Source organism: Typopeltis vanoorti, chromosome 2 (genome assembly GCF_054136105.1).
Source record: "Typopeltis vanoorti isolate ZY-2024b chromosome 2, IOZ_Tvanoo_1.0, whole genome shotgun sequence".
NCBI lineage: Eukaryota > Metazoa > Arthropoda > Arachnida > Uropygi > Thelyphonidae > Typopeltis > Typopeltis vanoorti.
Genome location: NC_143550.1, coordinates 186,571,367 through 186,597,473, shown reverse-complemented (window position 1 = coordinate 186,597,473; position 26,107 = coordinate 186,571,367). Strand labels below are relative to the sequence as shown.

The following is a 26,107-nucleotide window of genomic DNA, read 5'->3' as shown; positions in this document are numbered from 1 at the left end:
CTCACGAATTGTTATTTCTGAAGCTAAGGCAACAATCGACACTCAGAAGCAGCTCAGTAAAATCAGTCTCAGAACTCGCAGCTCGCGTTTCGTTAGATATAGCATACCAGTCTTTGACTCAGCACAGAGTCGCAAGATTGTCACAGAATTCATTTTGTCACCTGATCTGTGTACCTTTCTACTTGTTGCTAGTGAGCTCATTCTCCGCCAACCCAAACTGGTTTTAAGAAAATCAATTCGATTTCGAGTAATTCTCTTAGTATATTTTGTGAATACTGAGAACATGAGGAGAAGTTTGCAAGGTCATTTCTTTCCTTTCAACCTCTTCGAAGGACGGAGTTTTTCAGCTCATTTGGGAGAATTTTGCTGGAGATGCGCAAATATGGGAATGAATCCATCGTGGCCAAAACTTTATGAGTTGGGTTTTATATTAAATGTTTAGGGACTTCGTACAGAGTAACATGAAATGCAAATATTGATATAATTAATTTGTTTGACTATTTCAAAAGTCACCGAGCAAGCCTCCCACTTTATTTGTAAGATTCTTTGAAAACCTATCGTGAGTTTAATATTTCAAATTAGAGTCCATCCTTTAATCCTGGAACAATTCCCATGGAATTGGAAAGAGACACTAGAAAAAGCAGTGAATGATATTTAAAAAAAAAAGAGAGAGAGAATGTAAGATAATTCTTTGGGGGAATCGGAAAATGGAGGAATAGGACTGAAAGCCAAAAAAAAAGAAGATAAGCTTCTTCAATGGCAAGCAGTTCCAAGTCGGATATTGTGGGCAAACAACATAATGGGAGAAGAGAATGAAACGTTTTTGTGCTTGTGATTCAGAGAAGGTTTTACTGCAGAAATTTTTGAGTCATCAAAATGCAGCTGAGATTAAAAAAGGCGCTTCTTTAAAATTTAAAAGCAGAGTAGCAGATGAATACCAGATATATAGAAATGTTTGAGAAAACTTGGAAGAAAATACTAAGATAATAGTCAATCGTAAGTAGCTATTGGATTTTATGCGATTTTATCATTTAAAATGAGATCGAGAGATTTTATTATCCAAGTATGCAAATAGTATTAGGGAAAATATGAAAATGAGAAGCAAACCATGGCGACTCATTTAGGAAAATATGAAATAAGAGTATGCTGACTCAAAAGGGAAGCATATTCTGAAGATGACTTCAAAGATAAAAGAAAAAAAAAGTTAAAGAAGTAGTTCGTGAAAAGATTAAACATTTGAAACATGAATTAGCATGCACTCGTAGAGCATGTGTGTGTGTGTGTGTGTGTGTGCGTGCGTACGTGCGTGGAGGAAATTATGGAAAAGCTAAACAAAAAAGTGTATGAAGGCAGTTCAACAGAAGTCGCAGGAAATTTTTCGAAGGAATTTTGCAAGTAATTACCCTGAAGGGGAAAAATTATTAATACTTAGAGACAAAGGAAGAAGATTGCAAAGGAAAAGTATGATAAAGATGACATTAAAAAGGATCATATGAATACATATATCTCATTGGATGGTCTCCACTCTCTCCACTGGACAAGCTGTACGTTCTTGTTGTACTGGTGGCATATTCTTGAATGTCTTTAGGTAGAAGAGAAATCCTTCTTCAAGAAAATGAAAGACTTGCTGTGTGAAAGTTGAACATGACAATAGGAAGGGGCAGAGAAAGCATTCGTTGCATCCCGGTGAAAGAATATCTTCTTGCTAAATAAGAGTAACAGTTAGTAAAAGTGGTAAAATGAAATGTGGAAAGAGAATAAACCATTGGTATGAAGAGAACACAGAAGAACGAATGTGGAACACTGCCTTGCAACTCTCCCTGAAAACACAATGTTCAAACCAATTTTAACTTATGAATCTGAGACCATAAATTGAAGAGATTATTAAGAACTGGAGATCACAAATATGAGAGTGCCCATAAAGATCGGGGGAGAGTGAACATTTGGAATCAATTGCAGTATCTTATTAAAATTAAGATATTAGGAAGGAACTTGACATCACTGAGAAATTTGTTAGCAGTTTGTTTAAAGGTTTGGAAGAAATATTGATGTCGATTTGAAAATAGCGATGGAAATATTAATGGTATTGAACGCGCATTTGTTAAAGGAGGAACGAAATGAAGATTCCGATGATTTCTTTCGGATTTGTAAAATCGTGAATTAACTTCCCGAAATGCCCGAAAGGACATCGAACCGGTTTCCCCTTTCTAGCATTTCTGTGTTTAAATTATTTCTAAATTCGTTTCGGAGTTATTTCTCTAATATCTTGGCAACTCTCGGGGATTCCTTAACCTGTTTTCGCATTCGTCCTTGCTTAATTAATCCCGTTTACAAATATATCCGTGGACGGTTTTCTCTGCTCGACGTATCTCTTCATGATTACTTATGCAAATCTTTCTTCTTCTTCTTCTTCCTTGGCTTTTTGTGTGTGTGTGTGTGTGTGTGTGTGTGTGTGTGTGTGTGTGTGTGTGTGTGTGTGTGTGTGTGTGTGTGTGCGTGCGTGCGTGCGTGCGTGCGTGCGTGCGTGGAACGAAGGAAGATTGCGATGAAACTCCTTTCAAGAAACACATCTTTGAAAGAAAGAAAAAAAATCGAATTTAGGCAGTGCAGATGATCAGGGCTAAACCCTTATTGACCCCTCGGAATTGCGTGACACGCATCGCACCCCCTCAGTACGCTGTCTTCCACTGATCACGAAATCCGGTGACATTCACAAAGCACCTCGGAAACACTGGGTGCGATGAGCGGGAAGTAATGAGGTGCGGGCGTCGTTTTTTCCCCTCCTTCGCCAGGGTGCGTCACGCTTAGTGAGGAAGTGTTCACCCCTGGCGCGTGCAAGTAGCGGAGATTATAGGTTCTATCCATCTATGGCTTAGCGGGGTTCGTTTGTCTCGGCGGGTGCCTGAGAACACAACAGCTGCGCCGTCATTCCGACCATAATGGGTGATTTGTTGCCGGGTACCCCCCTCCTCTCGGAGCTGGTCTAGAAAATGAAAGGGGAAGAAAAAGAAACTGAAAATATTAAGCTACGAAGGAAGGTCAGAAAAGGAAAATAATTAACAATGGGGGCGAATCAGGGACTGTCTGATTTGCTGCGCGAAGCTTGTGTGAAAGATCCCTCGCAGCCGAAAGATTTAATAACAGGTTTGCCCCATTCAATGCAGCGCTTAAGCTGGTCCCCTCCGCTGAGAAACGGGAGGAGGGTGGACGTGGGATTGGACTTTCAGGTAAGCAAATGATCTCTTCGCTCACGGACATCATCATCTGCGTGGCTGTCGTTACGGTGATGCGAAAGGTTATTATTTTTATCTTCGCGCCTCAGATAAAAGTTCTCTGCTTCGATCGTTCTTTCGAAAGTTAAAAAAAAAAACGATGAGTGAACCAATGAGGACACGATAACCGAGATCGATTTCTTGTTCTCTGATACCTCTTTCACCTAGTACAGCAGGGAGAGAGAGAGAGAGAGAGAGAGAGAGAGAGAGAGAGAGAGAGAGAGAGAGAGAGAGAGAGAGAGAGATTTAATAACGAAAGCAGCGAGCATCACTTAACTCACATCTCCACTGCAGACGTCGCCACCGCCTTAAAAGAATTTTTGGTAGCCACCGCGAGATTTTTTCAAATGAGTCCCTCACTAACTGCACGTGTCCCTGGGATGCAGTTCGCCGTGGGGAAGGGAATTTATACTTACAGAGAAGGATTTGTCCAGCCGAAGGCATCTTCAAGAGATCCCAACCATCATAAACGACGCTGATTCCGAACAATCTCGTACTTTCCATCGTATATACGACGGATTGTGGTGAGTGTGTTGTCACAAAAGAAACGCTATTGAAAGCGAGGCCGAATGCATTCTCGCAAGCGAAGTCCGATGGATTAGCGGTCATCCAGTATAGCGACATGAAGCTATCCGCAGCGATCTCTTCGTCCCAATAATCTTCATTGCTTCATTGGATCGAAGCACTCTTTTGTTTGATGCGGTAATCTGCCTCGATCTGAGTCCGAAGAAAAGATTCGATCGCACATATCTCCCAAAGAAACTCTTGACTTATTTTCGAAGACTGTCTCACAGAAGCTGTCTTTTAGCCTTTCTTATTCGTCCGTCTCTTTTGGATTCTCTTATCTCAGGTCAAAGATATCGGAACGGAAAAGTTTGTTTTGAAGTTTTGAAGCGCTTGCTTTGAAAGCAACGAAGAGCGCCGTGTGAGGATTCTCAATTCGGAGCGACTTTGTTCTTAAGACTTCGCCACGCTCCAGTGGCGAAGTCATGCCGTCCTTCTATTCCCGGTCAACGAGGCAGATGAAAGTCCTTCAAGAACTGCTGTGATTAAAGGATCAACATCCGTTTGATTGACAATAAATTAGATAGCCAGAGGGTATCCCAACTAGCTCGCGCTACTTGAGGTGAGCAAAGATGAAAACTGCAAAGTTGCTTTGAATGCGCCTGACAGGAAATGCCTTCGTTTCGTAGTCTGCCCGTTTTCAACAGAATTTATTTGGCACGTGCAAACTGGATGCACTCGATGTTTTTATAAGTCCGTTGTGGGAGAGATGGGCATATTATCTGCGGTTACAATTACGTGCGTCGTACAAATGTTCCTACTTGTTCACACACGCATCTGTCACGGAACCTTGAATAAAATTTTGAAGCTCGCTTTCGAAAAGCTTTAGCTGAGAGGTCTCTCCCTCCCTCCCTCTGCATATTTGCCACGTTCTTCTGAGCGTTTTACGCTGCTACTTAACCTAAAATGAACTCTCGCCAAGATCTGATAAAAGTTTTATGGTTTCCCTCATTTTTCTTTTTCGCCACACTAATAAATAATATCATGATTTAGTTAAGGAAATGGTAACATTGTGTCACTTGAATGCTAATTAAATACACCAATGAATATTAAACATACTCGCTATCGTGCCTTTGAGTAGCGCAATACAAAATCAACTTGTGGAAAAAGTTTTGACCTCATTTTGTTCGTTTTCTTCCAAATGCCTTCATTTAATGTAATTACAGCAGTTTTTAGGTCAAACGTATGCAAAAAATGGTCTTTCTTCCCTCCACAGAATTAAAACGGCCTTTTATGTGCATTTTGATTCCTGTTAGGCATAACAAAAGGCCAAATAATTCCATTGATAAGAGACATCGCGCACATCCTTCATATTACATTTAAATGAATTAGCAACGACATCCCAAGAACTCATTCTGAACCTCCTTTTGGTCTCTTCAGTGCATTTTCGGTTATTTCCAATAGACCAGACGTAATTGGGTTTTCTGAGGGACCTTTCTTCTAATCGATGCCATTTCCAACTTCTGCAATAATTGGATTTTCAAAACTGCATGTGTGTTAGAAAATGGACTTTTGTCGGATTTATTAATTACTAACTGTTTAGATCATTCAGATCTTTTTTTAAACTTTACTTTGAATATTTGTTTGAGAAATTGATGTTTTGATAAACACAATTACGAGATACAGCCGCAAAACTCGCGTTACGTCCAATGGTATTGACTTGAATTCCCACAATTAGGTTGGACTGTTACATCTGCTCAGGTCTATCTGATGAGATTTCGTATTCAGCTTCAGTAGTTAATGAAAATATAGAGGAGATATTCGGCTGTTATCCCATGAATAATGGGGATATCGTTTCAAATCCCCCACTCCAGTCAAGTAATTTCTTCTCCGCTCAGCCATTTTAAATTCAGCTGGAATTGATTCTGCAATTCTTTGGAATCTAGTTTTTGTTACTTTGATATTTCTGTCCTGCACATCCACGTGTGGTTCTTCTTCAAGATCTGCGATTGGCTCTTCAAGGATATCTTCCTCATTTGTTTGTCGATTTAATTATCCGCATGCTGACGTTCACAGAAAATGTTTCGCTAAAAATTCCTCCTTTTATCGAGTCATTCAAATTAATATTTGTAAATTACAGAGACGTGGGTCTGTTTTGCCTTAGCGATTCGTTTTTGTTCCATCGATTTAATGTATTAATATCGGGAAAATATCAACCCCAGTCAGGATGCGGGAAATGTTGCAGTTCATTGTTGCCATAGCGACAGTCGTTTTAAAAATTTTGTAAGGTGAAAAATCAGAGATTAGCGAGGGTGAAGGTTAAATTAAAACGACCCGAAAGATCCTTAGGATATAATCTTTAGATCCTAAGGATCTCTGAGGATCCTTAGAAATAACAATACCGTAAGGACCGGGAAGTTATAAGGAATTTTCATAATATCTTGTGAATGCTTTTAAGATTTTTTTTATTATAATCACTAAGATTTTTTTTTTTGCTTCAAATTGTAATCCTAAGGACTGTAAGAGTTTTGATCGCTTATTACATTAACAAGTCCATTGCGCAGGGGCGAATACTGGTCTTGAAATTCACGCTTGCTCTTGTTATCATTCAGGGAGTGAGATTGAAGTCTGATTAGCGGAATAATCAATTATTGACGGTTTATAACTATGTATATGAACCTAACATCCGCGTCATACGAGGTAACCCTCGTATGACGCGGATGTTAGGTTCCGCAGAAATCCGGCGTTATGTAAATCGCGTTATACGAGTCTTAGATCACATAGAAAAGGTAAGGTTATGTTCCGAAATCGTTTTTTTTTAATTATATAAACAACAATGACATACCCAACAAAATAAATATTTTAATTTAATTCAGGTAATTCACGTAAGTTAAGAAAACAAAGAAACTACGAAATTTACAAATACATAATATAAAAGTATAAAAATTACAAATTGGGAGTAAAATACATTGCACATAATTCATAAATGTTTTAGGCAAAATAAAATAGTGAATATTCTAATCTTTCATGGCACGAGAATTTGAGGATTGGTTAATCAACGTTGGTTTTGTCATGTAATCACCTGATGAATTGCTACAAAACAGTAGAGTAATTCTATCTTTGGAAACTTTGAATCCAGCAGCTGATCTTTCATTTTTCGAAATAGAGGTGCGTCTTTGCACTTTTTTCCAATATAACTTGGATTCATTCGCATTAAACACCTGGTCTGCACTATAAATGTTTATAAACTTTGAGAGTTTTTTGTTTAATAAGATTTCCATCCCTAGTTATTTTCTTTTGAGGTGCAATCTTCTATAGAAATCATCAGAGATTTCTCCATTTTTCCATTAGAATATCGCGTACACGAGCAACGCACTTTGCACTTACCATTGACCCAGCAATAAACACTTTCTCGGATTTTACGTTCATTTGGTTTCATTGTTCGAATTGTTGATTCATTTAAACTCAAAGTCCCTGCAAAAATTCCTGGTTTTTCTCCATTTTTCAACCGATCCAAGATTTTGAATACTTTTCTTCGAGAGAAATTAATTTTGTTTTCAATTTTGGTTTTTCCCTTTCGTTGCAGTTTGTGGTCATTACTATAAAAATATTTTTTTACACAAAAAAACCAAGCATTACACATTGTATGTAACTCACCAGAAAATAAAGTGCTCAGCTTGAGATGAACACACTTGTGATTTTTAATGCACTTTCCTGGCAGAAACGAGGACAATTTTCAACAATAAACGTTTTATACGGTAAACAATTGAGGTACATGCGTGCTAAAGGGTATTTCCCTTAATGTAAATTCGCTACTTATAATTACATGTGGGATACAGGCAGACACAGATTTAGCGAAGATAAAATTTGATTTTTAAGTCGCGCGGTGAAATGAAATGAAAAGATAAAGGTGATATGAAAAGATAAAGGGTTACTACAATTTGTAGACCTTGTTTTATCGGAACCGTGTTGTATAAGTACCGCGTTATACGAGGGTTACCTGTATTTAGAAATTTATGTACATTTAATCATACAAACACAACATTTATTTTACAAATGATATTCTATCTTTTTCAATTTAGCTACTTGAATACAAATTCTACCCTACGGTTCTTTATGAATTGGTCAATAACATCGTCATAAAAAGTTGGTTTTAACTTAATTTTCCCAAGCAACACGCGCACTTGTAAAGGCTGGCTGAAGCTCACTGACTAGAGCTACTTTGACTGCGTGTGGTGCGTGTTTAAGCAACAGGGTGAGATGACGTGGAGGGAGCGGAAATGGCTATGCGCGCGTATGAAATCATAGTGCTGAAGCGAGGACCTGGATGCTCCCATAACCGAAGAAAGCCAAGGTAGCTTAACTAGTCGGTCTTCGATACACAACGCAAAGCTCAATTATTGCCGCGCAAGCTTTTTTAAGACGTCTTCTGTCTACAAAAATAAAAGCCTAAATGGAATGCTTATAAGTGTGCATTTATTTATTAACAAATAAATATTACTTCTTTCTCAATGATCTTGCGCAGCAAGCATAGCAAGCATGGAGAATTCGCCACTGCCACTTCGTAGTTATCCTGTGCACTGGTTTTCATTACGAACATTAAACGTAAAAGCAACTGATTCACTTCGTGTATTTTCAATAAAACTGCTGAGCGTATTAAGAAATAAAAGCTCACCTGTGTTGTTGATGCCGTGGGGCCGAATACGACTATCGTAGCGACCTGGACCGATGATGCTGTCTAGGATACGCTTTTCTACTTGCCTGAAGTTTGTCTTGGCTCCCCTGAGTAAAAGAAAAAACAACAATAGCACAATCTTGTACCAAAACTAAAAAATAAACTAAATGAAGGAAAAATCACTGAATATGAGATTCGCATCATCTTAAATAAGTTAAATTTCCATTTTCCTGGTTGAGGTGTAAACAGGAAAGAAACTCTGTGCATATTTCAGCTGTACGGCTGACTGCTGGAAACAAGCTTTTGGTATTCATGGACGTTTGTATGTTGTGAGGTCGTTTCTACAGTAAGAGACAAGATGCGCTCTGTCTGAAGGGAAAAAACGCTGAAAACCCGAGACTGAAGAAGATCAAGAGGGGATGAGTTTAGGAACACCAATCGTGCGAGCGATGTTGCAGTGAAACTTGGATATCAAAAGGTTTTAGCACTTACATCCAGCAGTGTTCGAGATAAAATTATTAAAAAATTATCGAAAAAATGACAATTGACGTAATTACGGTTGTATGAACCAGAATGGGAACGCTCTTGGTCGAATGTTAAAATTCACGAATAACAACGATTTTTCAAGAAAAGAGAAATCATAAGTTGAGGTCGGATACCCAATGAAGTGGAGTGGAGGGACTAGAATAGTCCAAAGAAGGTCACAGTAACGTCAGAGTACTTGATATCGCCGAACAAAAACAGTAAACTGACCATAGAGCGGACTGTCGTGCAAACAAGACTGTCCATTATAAGGCCGATTAGTAAGTGCTTAAGTTAGTTCGAAGATAACTAAGCGGTTGCCCCTTGTCTTTCGACCCCTTCAACCGAATCAGTTTATTCACAAGAAATTCCCCCCACCCCACTCTCCACATAGTAAACCGCTCCTTCATCCTTAAACCAAACTGCCTTGAACTTTCTTTCCGTCAGCTTTCGTTCTCCGCAGCCCTCCTTAATGAAGTTTCGCTGTTTGTATGAGAGATTGTTTCTTCTAAAACAACAGCGTAGCTTTTCCGAATAACAAACCAAGCGAGTTCTCATCCGTGAGGATGCAATTCAAACTTGCAACGCATCATTGAGCCAATGAACACCTAAAGAAACATCAAAGGAAACTGTGCTAATGTCTTTTCATCTTCGCAAGATAAATCCTCAATCACTTAACGATGTCTTCATTTACAGAATGTTCTCTGCAATTAATGCTGTTTACTTACGTTGCCACTTGAACGAAGGCGAATATCTAACAGAAAAAGCACACGCACGCACGAAGCCCTCGGATGACATTCAGTTTAATTGAATTATTGTTATGAATATGTGCAGCGAGCAATACGTGACTGCCCTTTGTTTATCTGAGTGCCAACACAGAACGGATCTACTCTCGAGCATCCCATGTTTTCCGCTTAAATAACTGCACTTTTAATTAAAATGTACACTCGATACCCTCTCTAGCCGCTCAATCTAGTGCCACGCCGACTTCGAAATGAGTTTCGGCCCACTCCCCCCCCCCCCTTCCCGCCTCCGGAGCACATACCTCTCGACGACCACCTCACCGAACCCTGAAGCTGCAATTATATAAACTCTTCTTCGATTTCAACAGGAAAGAGTTCCCGGAATATTTAGATTCGGTTGCTATCGATCGCGATGATGAAGAAATACACTCGCTTGTCTTGAGTTTGGTTTTCTTTTATGGCCGACACAGAATCGGGTGAAAGAGAAATTTGCAGCATCCTGCAATCGTGATCGGAGAAGATGAGCGACACGCTTGTTACGAATATTTAAATCGCAGTTGACTTTCTTGAAGGAAAATTCCGAAAACTCTTCAAAGTGAGCATTTGTTTAGAGTTGAAGAAGTTCGTAAAAAGAGAGAAACGAGACTGATCTGTGTGTGTGTGGGGGGGGGGGGGGCGGGGGTTGCTCACTGAAGAAAAAATCTTCTTAAATCACAGTTTACAAATTTTAAGCAGTGGAAAATGGCTTAAGTATTCTCTTGCCTAAGAGTGTTATTTTAATGGTAAACTACTCAAAGAAGATTTATCGAACATTTAGCAACGTGCGTCAGTTACGGATTTGAAGCCACCGCCCATTTCCCTACCTACACTGAACAATTTTGGAACTTTTTGTTTGTAATACAATTTTTGTAGAATCTCATTTCACTTGCGATACAGGAATTAAAATACTTATTATTTTATTTATTTTTAGTTTATTTTATTAATCAGCGCATGGAAGTTTGGTAATCTGTTGCACCTTTTACTTTTGTCATAAGCTAAGATTATATAATGGGATCCTCGCGCTATACAATGAATATTCAACGTTTGCAATCCATTCCAGGCTTATAAAAGGAAGAAGGATGAAAAATTTCCTTTACGAAATTCATCTGCCAACTAAGACATTCTCAAAGATTCAAGCTCACAGAAATCAAGATAGAACTGTGGAGAGCTAGTTTAGCAGGCTGTAAAACCGCTTTCTTTTTATCTTTCGAAATGTGATCCTCTCTGTTCTATGGGCAGCAACACCAAAGTGTGTATGAACGCATCAACGTATTATAAATACAACCGTCGGTATCAGGGTATTCCAGAATAACTCGATACTTATCCAGGATATTCCTGAAGAAGTGTCGTTAACGAATATTTTTAACGAACAGACCGGCGATGGCCTTTGCCTTGAGCTATTTTTTTCCGACAGTTTATTCGAGTGAATGTCTAAACAGAAATTACGCACTGGACTGGAAGTCGCTGTTATATTATTTTATTTATTTTTGCAACGCGATGTGGATTGCGCATTCCACACAGTGGAGCTCAACACGTCATTCGCATTAAGAATAACGACAACATTTTCTTGCTTATTGACTCTCAAACTGACAGTTTCGAGCAGCGAAGCAAGCGAATAAAGGCGTAGTGCTTAGTAAAATGGCGGAATTCGTATCACCAACGCACGCGTTTGTGGCTGCAAATATTCGGTGCTACCAGATGAGCGTGTTTTCATTCTGTTCAGCATATTCTTTAAACCGTATTTGTTAATGCACTGTCCTCTTGTACAGAAAATAAATGTTCCTTGAAGTATTATGAGCACCCGCATTACTCGACCACCCTTCAGCACTAATACAGCGAGTGCAAGGAAACCAAAATAGAAAATCAAGCTTCTCTGCATTTGCGACTCCACCGAACATAAGCAGTCCATGCTGCAGTCCGTAAGAAGTCATTTTAACTTGCAGTGCGTTACTAGAAATGAAATTACGCTCGTCATTTAACGAATACTGCAGCACTCTCAACTAAGAAGACAAATTCTTTTATCACTAACTGGGGAAACAGATTCTAAGATTTTCAATCTGTCTCGTGGGGGGGGGGGGATCTTTCTGCTAGTTGGAAGATTCCTTAACAAAACGGAAATACAATAAATGCAACATGAAATACTTGTTTATTTACTGTCTGATCAACAAGGGGTAAGAAACACGGGTACCATCTGTTCCCCGTTGCTAAAACACGAAAACATAAAACAGTCCATGACAAGAATCATTTACTGGCAGAGAAACAACAAACAATGCTCGTAATAAACGGCAACTCTTCAGCGACCGATGATTCTTCATAATTGATCACTGAAGACTTTCGAACAATTAGCTGGAAATGTTCTGACTAAACACCTGGCGGCCACATTCCAAATCGCGATGCCTTTCTGAACATGAGACTATTATTGTGAATTCAAAGAAAATAAGCCACAATCACTCTCTCTCTATGCAAGTTTGGACGTTGACCATCTAGTTGTAACTTTCAGAGATCTGACCCAATAACTACTACGCTGATGTATCATAACCATCATTCCATTCCATTCCCGATATGAACCCGGTGTGGGACACTTCCCGGCTTACTGGAGGCCTGAAGTGGCTTGAAAAAGTTCAATGTTAGGTCTCTACAGCAGGGTTTCCAGATTCCATAAAATAAATAAAAATATCAATATATATATATATATATATATTATATATATATATATATATAATTAATAAAATTAGAAAACATCCTTAACCCATAAATCCTTAAGATCCACATAAAAGAAAGCGGTGTCAACGATACTGTAACGCTAAGTACTGGATGAAACGGTCATATTTTTACTACCTTCCTATCCGCAATCTGTCCTCCAAATCAGTCTGTTATTTGTCAGGATTCAAATGTTGTCCTGTCTTCTGATGCAGTTTTTTCTGTATCAGTCCACATAGATTTTAGTCCCTCACGAGGTCTTTCCTGCCATCCTGGCAGGAAAAAGACCTGCCATCTTGACATCAAACATCCGTTTTACTAACCTTGCATCTCCCAATCTGTTTAGATGACCAAACCGTCTGAAACTCGCACATTCCTGAATGCCAGTTCTTTCCTAGTGTGCTCATTTTAATATGATCTTGCCATTGATGCCATCTGTTCGTGCCCCTAATCTTTCTCAGAACTCTTCTCCGTGGTCGCTCTTCTTCGATCAACGCTTAATCTAACCCAGTTCTCAGATCCATAAGTTAAAACTGGTTTGAACACTCTCTTGTATACAGCTAATTTAGTGTTTTGACTAATTTCTCTCTTATTCCATATGAATTTATTCAGTTGACTTCCAACCATTCCAGCTTCGTTGTTTATATCCACGTTTAAATTCCTGCCTTCATTGAAAATGAAACCTATTTTAAGAGTTGCCTATTTTACTTTTTTTTTCTTGATCACTTACACCCTGCTCGCATTTGTTATATGCTGTTCCTGAGGATGGTATAGAAATACTATCTTCGTGATGTCTTTCGGCAGGCTTTTTTTTTTTTTTTTTTGAGTTCAGTTCAGCTACTTTGATACATCGCAGCTTTGGCACGTTTTCTTCGTATTCTCTCCGGGCGCATGCTCTCTTACTAGCGAGACACATCTATCTTCCTTTACAGTACTTGAATTCGCATGACGTTTTGATTTTCCCCTGCTTGCAGAGAACTACACCACACTTTCTTTTTTTTTTTTTTTTTTTGACGAACTCGGTGAATGTTTTCTTCCCATTTTTCCACCCAGTTTCAGTAGTTTGTGCTCCTTTTTTTAAACGTATTTTTGGAAATAATATATTTGTATATTTGAACCTACAGTTCAACTCTGAAAGCGCACCACTTTGATTCTTTACAACACTTTGGTATACATTTTTCTTTTCAATATTCAGTTTCTATTCAGTTTATTCTGCTCAAATTAAGTGAGGAAGACATCCTATTCCAAACATCCTCTATGGTGCAGTGTCCTGAGTTAGTACGAAGAATTAAAAATAACACCATCTGCAAGGCATTTGTTATGTACATTTATGCACATCGTTTCTTAAGCGCACAGTGTACGTCTTTGGTCCAGCCTTGCAGGTACTTACCATTATCATTAGCTTGTTCTTTTCTATTAATCGTTGTTCCAAAACATTTCTATATTTCTGGTAATAATTTCCTACTGTGCTGCTTAAATCTCCAAAAAGGACCAACTTTTCCTTTTTTCTTTATGTCAGATGCTGTCGCCAATGACTGGAAAAATTCCTCGACTTCTTTCTTAGTAGAACTTTCTATGGGATCATAAGCATAAATAAGTCTCGTTGTCCATTTCCTAATTTTAATGTTTTACCACATTACTGTACATGCAATAGCCCGCCTTTGAAGAAGTTTATCTTTAGTGTCGACTACTATAGGTTGTCTGTAATTTCTCTATTTGTCGACCAGTTCCATTTGTTTTCTGTTGAATATTTTTTACTGTGATGGTGTCTATCTTCGATTGAGGACGGCATTCTAGTAGCTGACTCTTTGCATGGGTTCTCTGGCGGTAACAGAAGGTTTTTTTAGCCTGTCGATATCCATGCTAGCAATGATTTGATCGTATTGTAATATTCTTTTTATATTTGGTTCAAGCCAATACAAACTTCAATTTGGTTCTCTAAACATCAGACTGCCATTACATTCTTGTTTTCATTCATATGCAGACGGATAGATACATAATAATGAGGGGGGACACATGAGACAGTGAGGATTAGACATTTGGTCAGAAACACTGGATGGGTCCACTTATTCTTAACAGGCTATGGAGGGATCGTCTTCCAGTTATTGTTTTGGCTCTAGTGATCTCAAGAATAATTCAAGTAATTATTTAAATTAAGGGGATATTAAATCCCACATTATTTCAAAGCCGAATAAGAAACTCAAAGATCGGAATCAAAGAGTTTCATACCGAATATAGCAAACTATAAAAGTTTCGGCGGACTGTAGCGTAAGCTAAAGCACATTGTGCAAGCTTTATAATTCAAGTAATTTATTAATTTCTCATCATTGTTATGATAAAAGTTATAAACATGCTGGGGAGGGTAGGATGTCCTGGTCATGTTTCGTTTGCGTCTTCTGAAACGTCAAATATTCAATAGCACAAAAATTTCTGGGAATGTTTTGAAGGCGATTTCGATGCATGAAAGAAAATGGCTTCTTCTAGTGAGAGCAGAATTTCTTGAGATATTTTTATTTTTCCATCGCCATAGCTAATCACGTCTTTGATTAAACTCTTAATAACAAGTTTTGAAAACAATTTTAAGAAATTTATTGATGAAGCTTATTTAATTTTGGAAGAGGCTCAGAATTTAGGGAAATATTAAGTTCCTTAATAAAATGAAATATAAGAAGTGCCACAATTTCTACTGATGATCATCCTTAGACCCAGAAAGGGGAAAAACAAGTTTATGAGGTGAAAGCCACTCTGATGTAAATATCGCAGATAATCGCGCAAATTGGGCTCCACGAATCCCATTTAACACAATCAGCAGCACTTACAAGAAAAACAAATCAAGAAATTGAAATTACGAATAAATCCTGGAAAACTGGGGAATTACTAATAAAATATTTAAGAAAAACAATTGAAAAGAAACGGATAATGCCAGAGTAAAAGAACGAAAGAGTAATTTAGTCCAGAAAAAGGAAGCAAAAACGTTTTCGCTAATTAGGGACCAATCAGTGTGCTTTAAAATATTCATGAGAATACCCTGAGGGAGATTAACAGGATTGTGCAAGCTATTAGACGATGAACGAGCTGGATTTAAAATTATAATTCAAGAAGTGGTGATTTTTTTAAAAACGGATTTGCATTGGGACTATAACAAGGACTTTTTCTTTTTTCTCTTTTCTTTTTTTTTTGTTACATCGACTTTAAAAGGGCATTTGCTTGAAAAAAGGAGGGTGCTTTGCTTAACGTGTTAACACAAAGACGGTAAGTGGATAAGGAGAATATTAATCCGTTCTGAAATTATGAACGCATAAATGAGATAATCAGTCTAGCGAGGGGGAGGCTTCCCCTATGAAAAGACTGCTCTGGTCTTTGGTTTATATTAGCGCCAGCTGTAGATGGTGCAATTTAAATCTCTCATTTTCGTGATACAAGAGAGTTCGAAAGTAAGAAAAATTATTCTTAGTAACTTAAATATCGCACGATTATTAAGGCGAATTCGTTTATTTATTAAACGTTAAATATTTAAAGAGAATCGAGATAGCCTGGAAATACTAAGAGGAAGAAATGACGTTGCGTGATCATCAACGAATCGATGATTTAGTCTGAGAAGATGTCGAAGCTGCCAAAAATGACATCCGCCAATTTTATGAACATACGAATATCTCCACATTGAAAGTGCAAGAAAATGTGTGTGAAATTTTCTGGCGTTCTAAGGAACGGAACATTACAAAGTAAACGACGAACGAGTACAGCAACAAAACTCATACTAGCAGAGGGATTGAAAGAAGGAATTCTTTCCTTCAGGATTCCGCATTTACCAAACTTTGTCGACCCATCTTCCTTTCCACAACCAGTCCATACTTCTTAGGCTTTGTTTTGATATCGTTGGCGATGACACGTGCGTATTTCTCTCTCTCTCTCTCTCTCTCTCTCTCTCTCTCTCTCTCTCTCTCTCTCTCTCTCTCTCTCTCTCTCTCTCTCTCTCTCTCTCTCACACACACACACACACACACACACAAAACTTCACGAATTACCTTCGAAGCTGAGGGAAGGACGATGGATTCGCAATAAAATTTGTATGAGAAATAAAATGTGCTTATAATAAGCCATTTTGGGTGATCGCAAGTCTTTTTCTTTCTTGCTAACTTAGCGTAGAGCTGTAAACGATGAGATTCTTATTCCCCATCATTTAGATAAATCTTGTCTTGATATCAATGCACCAACTGCGATTTCTTTATGTAAGAAAAAAGAAAAAAAAAGCTGTTTATTTCGAGCTCAACATCAATGTTCAGTTTTATCCGAGTCTCCCAAATAAAAACAAAATGAGACGTCTCGAGTTTTAAAATAAATTCCGTACAATGTCTTCTTCTTCTTCTTCGATTGTCCCAGATAAGTGCTGCCATTTTGGTTCTTCTGCAACTGCTGTAATTCCTGAAGCGGAAAACAAGAAAATGTCATTTCGGAAAGAAAATGAGAGAGGATTAAAAGCAGTTGTTCGCGCAAAGTGAAACCTAAACAGATATTGAACAGACAAGAGATTTCCAAAGTAGAACTTTGAATTTCAGTAACAACTCCTGCCTAATTGGTGATATTCACCCTTTACTGACGCTCGGGATCGATTTGAGTAAGAAGCAGGTGAACTCGAAGCTTTCCCTGAGGATTTCGCTGTCACTTTCTATAAAAGCAAATTCTTTTATAAAAATAGAAATCTAACGTCTTTTTCCCTCAGTTGGAATAAGCTGAGCCCTTTAAGACCTTGCTGTTGCTAAATGTTTGGAAAATGGAAGCAGCCAATCTCCACCTTTAGCCATTATCGATAATTGGAATAGCATCAATAGCTGAGCTCAAGCTATCGATGATATTCGAGTCACTAGGAACAGAAGTCAGCAGACAGCGTCGCCATCTTGTGATCCTAAACACACGTTTCACGAAATTCCATCTACATTTATGCTGTTAGTCAGAATTATTTAAATACAGCGATATGTAAATAATAATTTGAACAATTGTTGAATGGGATGCTGCCTTTGAAGCATCAATGCGTACAGATTGGTTGTCATGTTCACCCACACATGTCTGTGTCATGTGGCGCATACCCGATGCATGTCGGGGAATTTTAATTCTCATTATGACTGCGATGGGAGAGGTGAGCGTTCTTCCACGTAGGTAAACTAATCAGGAAAAAATGAACTAAAAACTGCATGACGCAACCGACGTACTTTAAGTGATTTGAGTTTAATGAGCACGTAACATTACAGGAAGAAAGGCCACGAACGACGTCATCCATGATTTCTCTACGGTCGGAATGGCCTATTCGATGTATACTAATAAACTAACGTACTCGAATGTAGATGATGACCGTTTTGATAACGAACAAGCACCTAAATACACATGCTTATATGCTTCGTTCTGAAATCCATTAAAATATGTTCACAAAAACTTTATTTTCGAACTGTGGGAACTCTTGTTTCCGATATTCCGCATGTGCCATAAAACAATTCGCGATGCGTGCAGGCGGACGCATTTTTAAAACACTTCTGAAAACAAGAACGGATAACATAACTGATCCTAAAAAATTTTCTCATTTGTAAACTTCAAGCAAAAAAAAAATCTATTTTTTTTCAAAAGAAATCACAAAATATATATTCATGAAGTGTAACAATAAAGATTTATGCTTTGTGGACTGTGAAAAAGCTTTCAATAACGTTAATTACTCTGTTTTATTTGATATTTTGCATGAAATAGGAATAGATAAAAACATCATGAGAATTTTGTTCAGAATATACAAAACTCAAGAAGCCAGGGTCAGATTTGAAGGAGAGGATACTGAATGGATCCCCATAAAAAAGGGTGTGGGATGTCCCCACTCCTTTTTAATGTCTATAGTGAAGGGATGATGAGGGAGGCCTTGGAAGATCTGAAGGATAGAATAAAGATAAACGGACATCTGATAAATAATATAAGATATGCAGATGACATTGGACTTATGAGCGAAACAGAGGAAGGCTTCCAAAGAATTTTGAACAGACTGAACAGGGTTGGAAATGATAATAAACATTCAGAAGACAAAAGTGATGAAGATTTCAAGGAAAGGAAATGATGGGATGGAAATCACTTTGAACGGACGAAGAATAGAAAATGTAAAAAGTTTTGAATACCTTGGGGGTTGGATAACAGAAGACAGTAGATCTAATTATGAAATTAAGCACAGAATTAAAAAAGCAAAAGCAGCATTTTTCCAAATATACCACATATTAGGAAACAGAAATCTGGACAAACAGTTAAAAGTAAGAATCCTCAAGACAATGATCTGGAGCGTGGGGACGTATGGATGTGAGTCCTGGACGATCAATAAGGAGATGAGTGACCGATTGAATGCATTTGAAATGTGGTGCTTGAGAAAAATGGATCGTATCAGCTGGACTGAAAGAGTGAGCAATGAAGAGGTTCTTAAAAGATTCAAAATGAAAAGAGAATATATGGCTAGCATCTAAAGAAGAAAAATAGCGTTTGCAGGTCATTTGATAAGGGATTTTTCTGGAGAGCTTTCCAGAATAGTATTGCAGGGGATGGTGGAGGGAAAGCGAGGAAGAGGAAGACCCCAACTGCAATGGAAAGACAACATCAAAGATTGGACGGGCAAACATCTTACAGAAGCAAGAGATAGAGAGGCACGGAAGCGAACTGTTCATCAGCAGAAATCCTCTTAAAGAGGAGGCCAGAGGATTAGATTAGATTAGAAATGTAACTCACTTTTAAAGACAGCATGGAAACAGTAGGACTCACGGCTGATATTTTCAACAGAAACAATTACTCGTACTGCTCTGTGATACGAAAAACAGGGATTCAAGTGAATCCTCTCATTCATTTGATGACAACTGGTTACAAAGGCAGAAGTGTTTGGCAAAGTGAGCAGTGGATCCGCTCTCCAGTATACACGTTGTGCGTTCGAATCCTACTGTGGACGTAGAAGTTTTGCAATCGTCATTAGATAGGAGAAGATTCATTTTCACCGTCCAGTGTGAGATCACCACTCTCGTGCCGCGTCCACTTTACATATCACGACCTCCGAAATAAACTGCTGAGTATTGACGATCTTTTGTGGTTGGAATCGACATCAAATCTATTCTGAGTCTCAGTTGCAGAATTATCTTCTAATAATCTAACGATGACACTTAAAAGGCAATTGGAAAAATCCTCACGCAGTGTACTGTGTATTAAGGATGTGTGAACGGATGCGTAAAGTTCTAATAACCTACTTATAGACGAATTAAACCACAGATTAGCAAGAAATAAAAAAAGATTTACAAAAAGATGCCATGAAATAGGTTTACTTGAATAGAATCAAACCATTCTCAAAGAGAACAAAACAAAATTAATCTCATCCAGTCTAAGTTGGTTACAACGAGAATATCGCGTTCTGCTACTCTCTTATTTCTTCTCTCTTTCTCTCTCTCGTTCTCTCTCCCTCTTTAATCCATTCATTGTCGACAATAAAATGCTAATTATGGAATATGTGAGTGAGCAGCACATATACCGGGGTCTACCGAACCTGAAATGGACATCGAGTTGATCCGACAGATAGTTTACCCCCTTTTATTAAAACATGTGGTCACAAGCAAATATAAATTATACGGTATTATCATAAGCATTAAGTAAGTAAGCATCACTTCTCTATCATTTTTCTTTCAAAACTGATGAGCTCATCTCAGTGCTAAAGTTCCCCGCTGGACCAAAACAGAGACCTGATATCAACGCATTATTGTCTTACGTCGAAAAGGAATTATAGCTGCCAGAAATAACAGACTCAAATCCGACAATATCACCAACCGCAATGGATAATCCGCATGAGGAAATTCCGTGCATTCAACCGAATATCGCGAACGTAACAAAACCACAACTGTTGCAAGACGATGGGAGCTTTACCATTAAAAATCTCTTAAGAAAAACCTCATTTGGGTTTCAGTGTCATAGAAACATTGTAATGTTCCACGATCGGCTACTTACCGACAAAAGTTGGGAGGATGGTCACTCTCCTTTTTGCCGACGACCAAATAATAATTACAAATTCTGAAGATAACTTACAGAAAGCTATTTTAAATTTAAATGAGATATCCAAAGATTATGGTATGATAATATCAACGGAAAAATCAAAAACTATGGCCTTTAAAGGACAAGATCCAGCAAGAACTAAAATAGTAATAGATAACAAGATCTTAGAACAGGTGAATCATTTAACTACCTAGGATGTATGATCACTTATGAAAATGAAAAACATATAAACGTAAAAATTGCAAAATATTTAAAAATAACAGGAGTAATTAACTCTATATTTAAACCAAACCTAGTTCAAAAACAAACCAGACTAAAAGTATACAATACATTAACCCTACGAGTCTTAATGTATGGAAGCGAAATCTGGACAATAAAACAAAAAGACAAACGAAGATTAACAACAGCAGAAATGAAGTTTATGAGAAAAAGTGCAAAGTACACCCTATTAGATCACAAAAGAAACGAAGAAATTATGAAAGAATTAAACCAGGAATCAGCAATAGAAAAAAATTAAAAAATATAAACATAAATGGATGGAACTCGTTAAAAGAATGAAAACAGAAAGATTACCAAAACAAGCCTTAAAGTACAAGCCATTAGGAAAAAGAAAACCAGGACGTTCTCTAAAGAGATTCAACGATGACTTTTGAGGCCGGAACAGGCCACTGTAGGACTAAATCCATAAAAAGCATGATGATGATGATGGGAAATGAACACACACAAAACAGTGTGTTCATTTTTGTGTTGCGGCTGTTCTAAAGATTTTGATTTCTGTATCATTATGAAATGTACAACATAAGATGTTATCAGAACTGTGGCTTCAGAAAATGGGAGTGTTACGTTTGGAGTGGCCAGTCAGCTAGCCAAACAAAGAGTTGCGATATCAGTCCTATAGGGACTGATATCGAACCTTTTTGAAGAACGTCGGATGAAAGTTAGACTAACACATTCACTTTCACTACAAGAACCGACTGCCAATCTGGATGATGAATTTGTCAAAATACTTCTGTCTGTTTTAAAGCCAGTTGGATAACATCCTGTCCATGTGAGTTTCATCTGTAAGCATGACCAAAAGCAGTCCAGGCATTTGTGAAAATAACAGGCTTAGAAACAACCCCAAAGTCTCAATAATGTTTGCAACGCATGGCAGGATGCTGCAAGTTAACTGACACGTGACCCTATTTGCACGTTGTGTGCAATTTCCACAACACTCGACCCATTTTCAGTTTTCCCTTCATCGTTCTGGTTCGATGTCTTCTGCTGGTTTCAGTGAGATAGTCGGAAATATTATGCGAAAAACACAAAAACAGTCCATTCAGTTCTTTGACGATCGTTTCTGTCCTCCCCCACCGAGTGCTTATTCGCAATGAATCCATGATGGCGCTTCTCCTTTCATTTCGACGATTCTTCTCGAAGATTAATTCGAGCCCTAATTGGGGACTTTTATTTTTGCCAATGGGTCCTCGTTAGCATTTAAATGTAATTAAATGTTTAATTAAGTAGCCCTAATCGATAATTCCCACAAAAAGCCGGGAGGATCTGATTGTCTCTCTCGGGTCACGCGGGCAGCGCACGATTGGCTTCTAGAAGACGTCACCTGAGATCGCGGTAGGGGAATAGCGGAAGGAGAAAAGTTCTATTGCAGAAATTTAATAATCCGTTGATAAGATTGGGGCACGTGGACTTGGAACTGGCTCGCAGTAGTAACACATTCGAATGAGATATTCAAAGAATTCAAAGGAAAACAGCAACCCTTGAAAATTCCAAGTCAGCTTTCTTCGTATTCACTACCAGTGATTCGAAATCTCTCTCTCTCTCCCTCTCTCACTCTCTCTCTCTCTCTCTCTCTCTCCCTCTCTCTCTCTCTCTCTCTCTCTCTCTCTCTCTCTCCCTCTTTCTCTCTTTCTTTGTCCCTCTACTTTATGGTCGAAGTAAATAATCGCTGTGTGCAAAGCAACGCGTGAGACACCTTCATTCTGCGTGATCTTCATACGAAGTAAACGTAAAAGGACATCTTATAAATGGGAAAGAACTTTCACTTTCTTTTAGCAGTGTTTCGTCGGTGCTGCAACACTGTCGTGTTCGGACAGAAGAAGTGATGGGTGATATTTGGTGTCTCGTGCGCTGCCACTCGCAGTCTCACACGATTTCTGACATTCAGTCCGATTTCGAGTTGCGTTTTGCAGCGAGATGTCTGTTTATTAGTTTGTGGGTCGGTTGGTGAGCGCAGCCAGAATGCTTGAGGAATGGCGAAATCAAAGCAATTTGTCATCGCACATCTGCGGGCAACGACGGGGAACGCGAGCAGACGCTTCTGTTGCTGTTTTCTCGCAATGAGCGTTTCAGATGTCCCTCTTTTGTTACGACTATCGAGGGGGATTACAGGGGCATCAACTCTACGGGCGTTCAACCGCGGTATTTGGCGTTCCGATCGGCCTGCGTCCAAAGACTGACGGGAAGATTAAAGTGCGACAGGCAGGCAGCCTAATACAATCATCAAAATCCCGACATTGATCGCCTCTGGGGAGACGAAACAGAGCGGTGGAGGCTTGCGCGGAAAGCGACTTAGCGTAGCGTTTTCAAGGCGCGTGCCGCCCGTGCCTCCCCCTTGCGCTTCGATCTTGCAGCAGTACTGCGTGTGGGAAGTTGGCCGACACACGATGAGGCCGTAATAGCGGCTCCGCACTCCAGAAACAGAAGATGCACTTCCATGATCCCCCGGATATGTGTAATTCGCGTGCTGCTCCTGACCCTCCTTTTGTTCCTCGTGAGACAGCTCGTCACATATCTCGTTCCTAACCGGGGAGGGGGGAAGAACCGGGGAGGGGAAGAGAGTTCTTTGTTTTATTTGCCAAAGAGCGCGTTTTCAAATGATGGCTGCGGATACAAAAAGCTTTCGAAATCAGCGAATATCCAACTGATTGCATTCAGGAAATTCCGACTCGGAGTTTTCTCTTCCTCTTTATTAGTTGTTTGCTTATTTATTTGCTATTATTTTTAGATAAATTGGCGTTGTCACGAAAATATCTTACAGAACAGTGCATTGCCTCCGCTGTTGTCATTGTTTGGAATCGATTACGAATTAAATAAGGTTATGGAAAACAAACAAAAAATGCATTATGTCTGAGGTTATGGAAAACAAACAAAAAATGCATTATGTCTGTTAACTACATGCATTCAATTGGTCGGGGTGAAAAACCGGAGTGAGTTTCCTAGAGGAAAGACGGGGCTGATCTCTGCACATCACAAGTACCCGATCATTTTATTAGCAGGAGGTGTGACGTGGATCAACCAATGCCTTTAAGCAAAGCAACTTCGAACCCAATTCAGGCTTCTTGGAACGATAACCGGTTCTGCTGCATGGGTGGAAAGGAAAAGCTCGTTCGCCTACCGAAGGGTCCTGCTAACTCACCTACAGCTTTCGTAAATGCTCTTGGTATGGTAAGGGATCCGAACTTAGAGGTTTTCATCGAAAAGGACTCAAGTCGGTCATTCGACATAACTGGAGGAAAACTTTCATTACTGGAAAGTCATCAGGTTTGCAGGGAAACACGTTCCACTTATCGCTCTCTTGTATTTATTCTCGAGATGAAACTTTAAATGCTCATGCGAAGTGTGCAGTCACAAGTGGTAGAACCGTTCCCTCTCTTTGCGAACAGAGTTCGTTCGAGTTGTGATTTGAAATCTTCCATCACGATTGACATCGAATCTACATTCAGATGGAATCTTGCACAAACAATTCCATTGTGCACTATTCCACAGCTTATTCTGCGGAATAACTTTCAATTCTCCTTTTTCTCATAATCCTACAGTTGAGTACTCTTTGTAGATCGGAGCCTCTAAAAATAACGAAGTTGCTAAGAAATGAAAAGAAATGATAGCATAGAGGATGTCAGTAAAATCCATACGACTGTATTCAAGTCGTTCCTGTTTCTTAACACACACACACACACGCGCGCGCGCGATTATGAGAAGACAGTTTGTGAAAATCTGTGTGTGTGTGTGTGTGTGTGTGTGTGTGTGTGTGTGTGTGTGTGTGTGTGTGTGTGTGTGTGTGTGTGTGTGTGTGTGTGTGTGTGTGTGTGTGTGTGTGTGTGTGTGTGTGTGTGTGTGTGTGTGTGTCTGACGGCAAAGAATCTACAGCTATGTAGACGTGTCTGTGCAGTTGATAAGTTCCAATCACCAGCTTTGTGATTCCCAACTTGCTTCCTGTAGGCTCTCTATTTATCTGACCCTTAATCTCCTTCTAAGCTCTACAAATTCCAGCTAAGAGAAACGGATCTGTGTCTGTTCTGTGACGTTTCAGGTACCTTGGAACACACATATCGAACCTGTCCTGCAAACAAAGTGATAATCACCTATGCCCTGAATACTGCCTCTAACACCTGCAACTACGCACACAGCCAAGAAGACTACTGGAATTTAGTCCACACAGAACATGCAATTTCCTCTTCATCTGCGCTAAGGTCGTCATCTCCAGCTTCTACCTAAAACAGACAAGAAATAACCAGCACCCACCATCACTGAAACTGCACAAACCCTCATGTACACCCTCCGTCGGAAACTAAAAAGCAGGCGCTTTTATTAGAACTTGAGTGCTTCAAAGAAACAAGAACTGTTGCGAAATTCATAGAGGAGTGGAATCTAACTGGTACCCTCTTCTGGATTGACGACGACAATACGATTCATCTGAAAGATAACTCAGACTGAAACTGAACTCTAATTTTGAATTCATTTATTGCATCCTCTATTGTATACCCGAAAGGAAAATGTTTCTTTCTCTGTAATATATATACTTATATACTTATAATATGTAACTTGTCCTTGTTGCCTATCGTCTAATGTATATTTTAACAAGTTAAATAAAAAAATAAAAAATAAAATAAAAAAATCCACATCGAAAATGTGATAAAGGTTCAAATCGTTTTCATAGGAGGGATTTTCATTTTAAAAAGTGAAGAAATCATTTTAAAATGCGGACCTAAGTTCCCTCTAAAATAGTCTCCCTGCTGTTTTCGGTAATGAAACGGATCACGTGACACCATCTACAAGCGAAAAGGAGGGTTCGCTATTTTACAAGGGCATCGCGCACTTTGCCTCGAGTGGAATTGCACGAGCTTAGCCTGCTCGTCTAAACGGCCAAGCAGCTGTCTGGGATCACATGGACGAGTCTACTACGGATTCTGCTTCTCTCTCTCTCTCTCTCTCTCTCTCTCTCTCTCTCCGCAGGGACGCTGTTACTCAACAGGACGCAACAGCACCCACGGGGAGATCATAGTGGGTTCGAGAAGGAATGAGGAGGAAGAGGCACGTTCATTGCGATTGAGGGAAAGAGCTGCTCATCCAAATGAGTGATCTTCAAGGCTTGATTCGGTGAATGAAACAAATGCGGATGATTTTTAATACTCCGGTCTGAAATGTCCTCATTTCTGATGCATGAAAAGGAGACCCAGTCGGAATGGGCAGGAAGAAAACCCGCAGCTCAACACACGATTGTAGATAACATTTACAAACCCACGTGGGGAAGAGGAAGGGTCACAGTGACACAGCTGCTGTTCTGCGAAATCAAAAAATTATTTTTTTAGTCTGACTACAAATCGGAGAATGGA

At 39.1% G+C, this 26,107-nt stretch overlaps 1 protein-coding gene across 1 annotated transcript in view; it reads right to left on the bottom strand.

Moving 5' to 3' along the window:
* Nucleotides 1–26,107, bottom strand: part of LOC150109738 (glutamate-gated chloride channel-like) — a 224,971-nt gene that overhangs the window by 128,673 nt on the left and 70,191 nt on the right. The window contains exon 3 of the mRNA XM_090403167.1: nucleotides 8,452–8,602. Within this exon, the coding sequence (XP_090259293.1) occupies nucleotides 8,452–8,602 (151 nt within the window). The remainder of the gene's footprint in view (nucleotides 1–8,451; nucleotides 8,603–26,107) is intronic.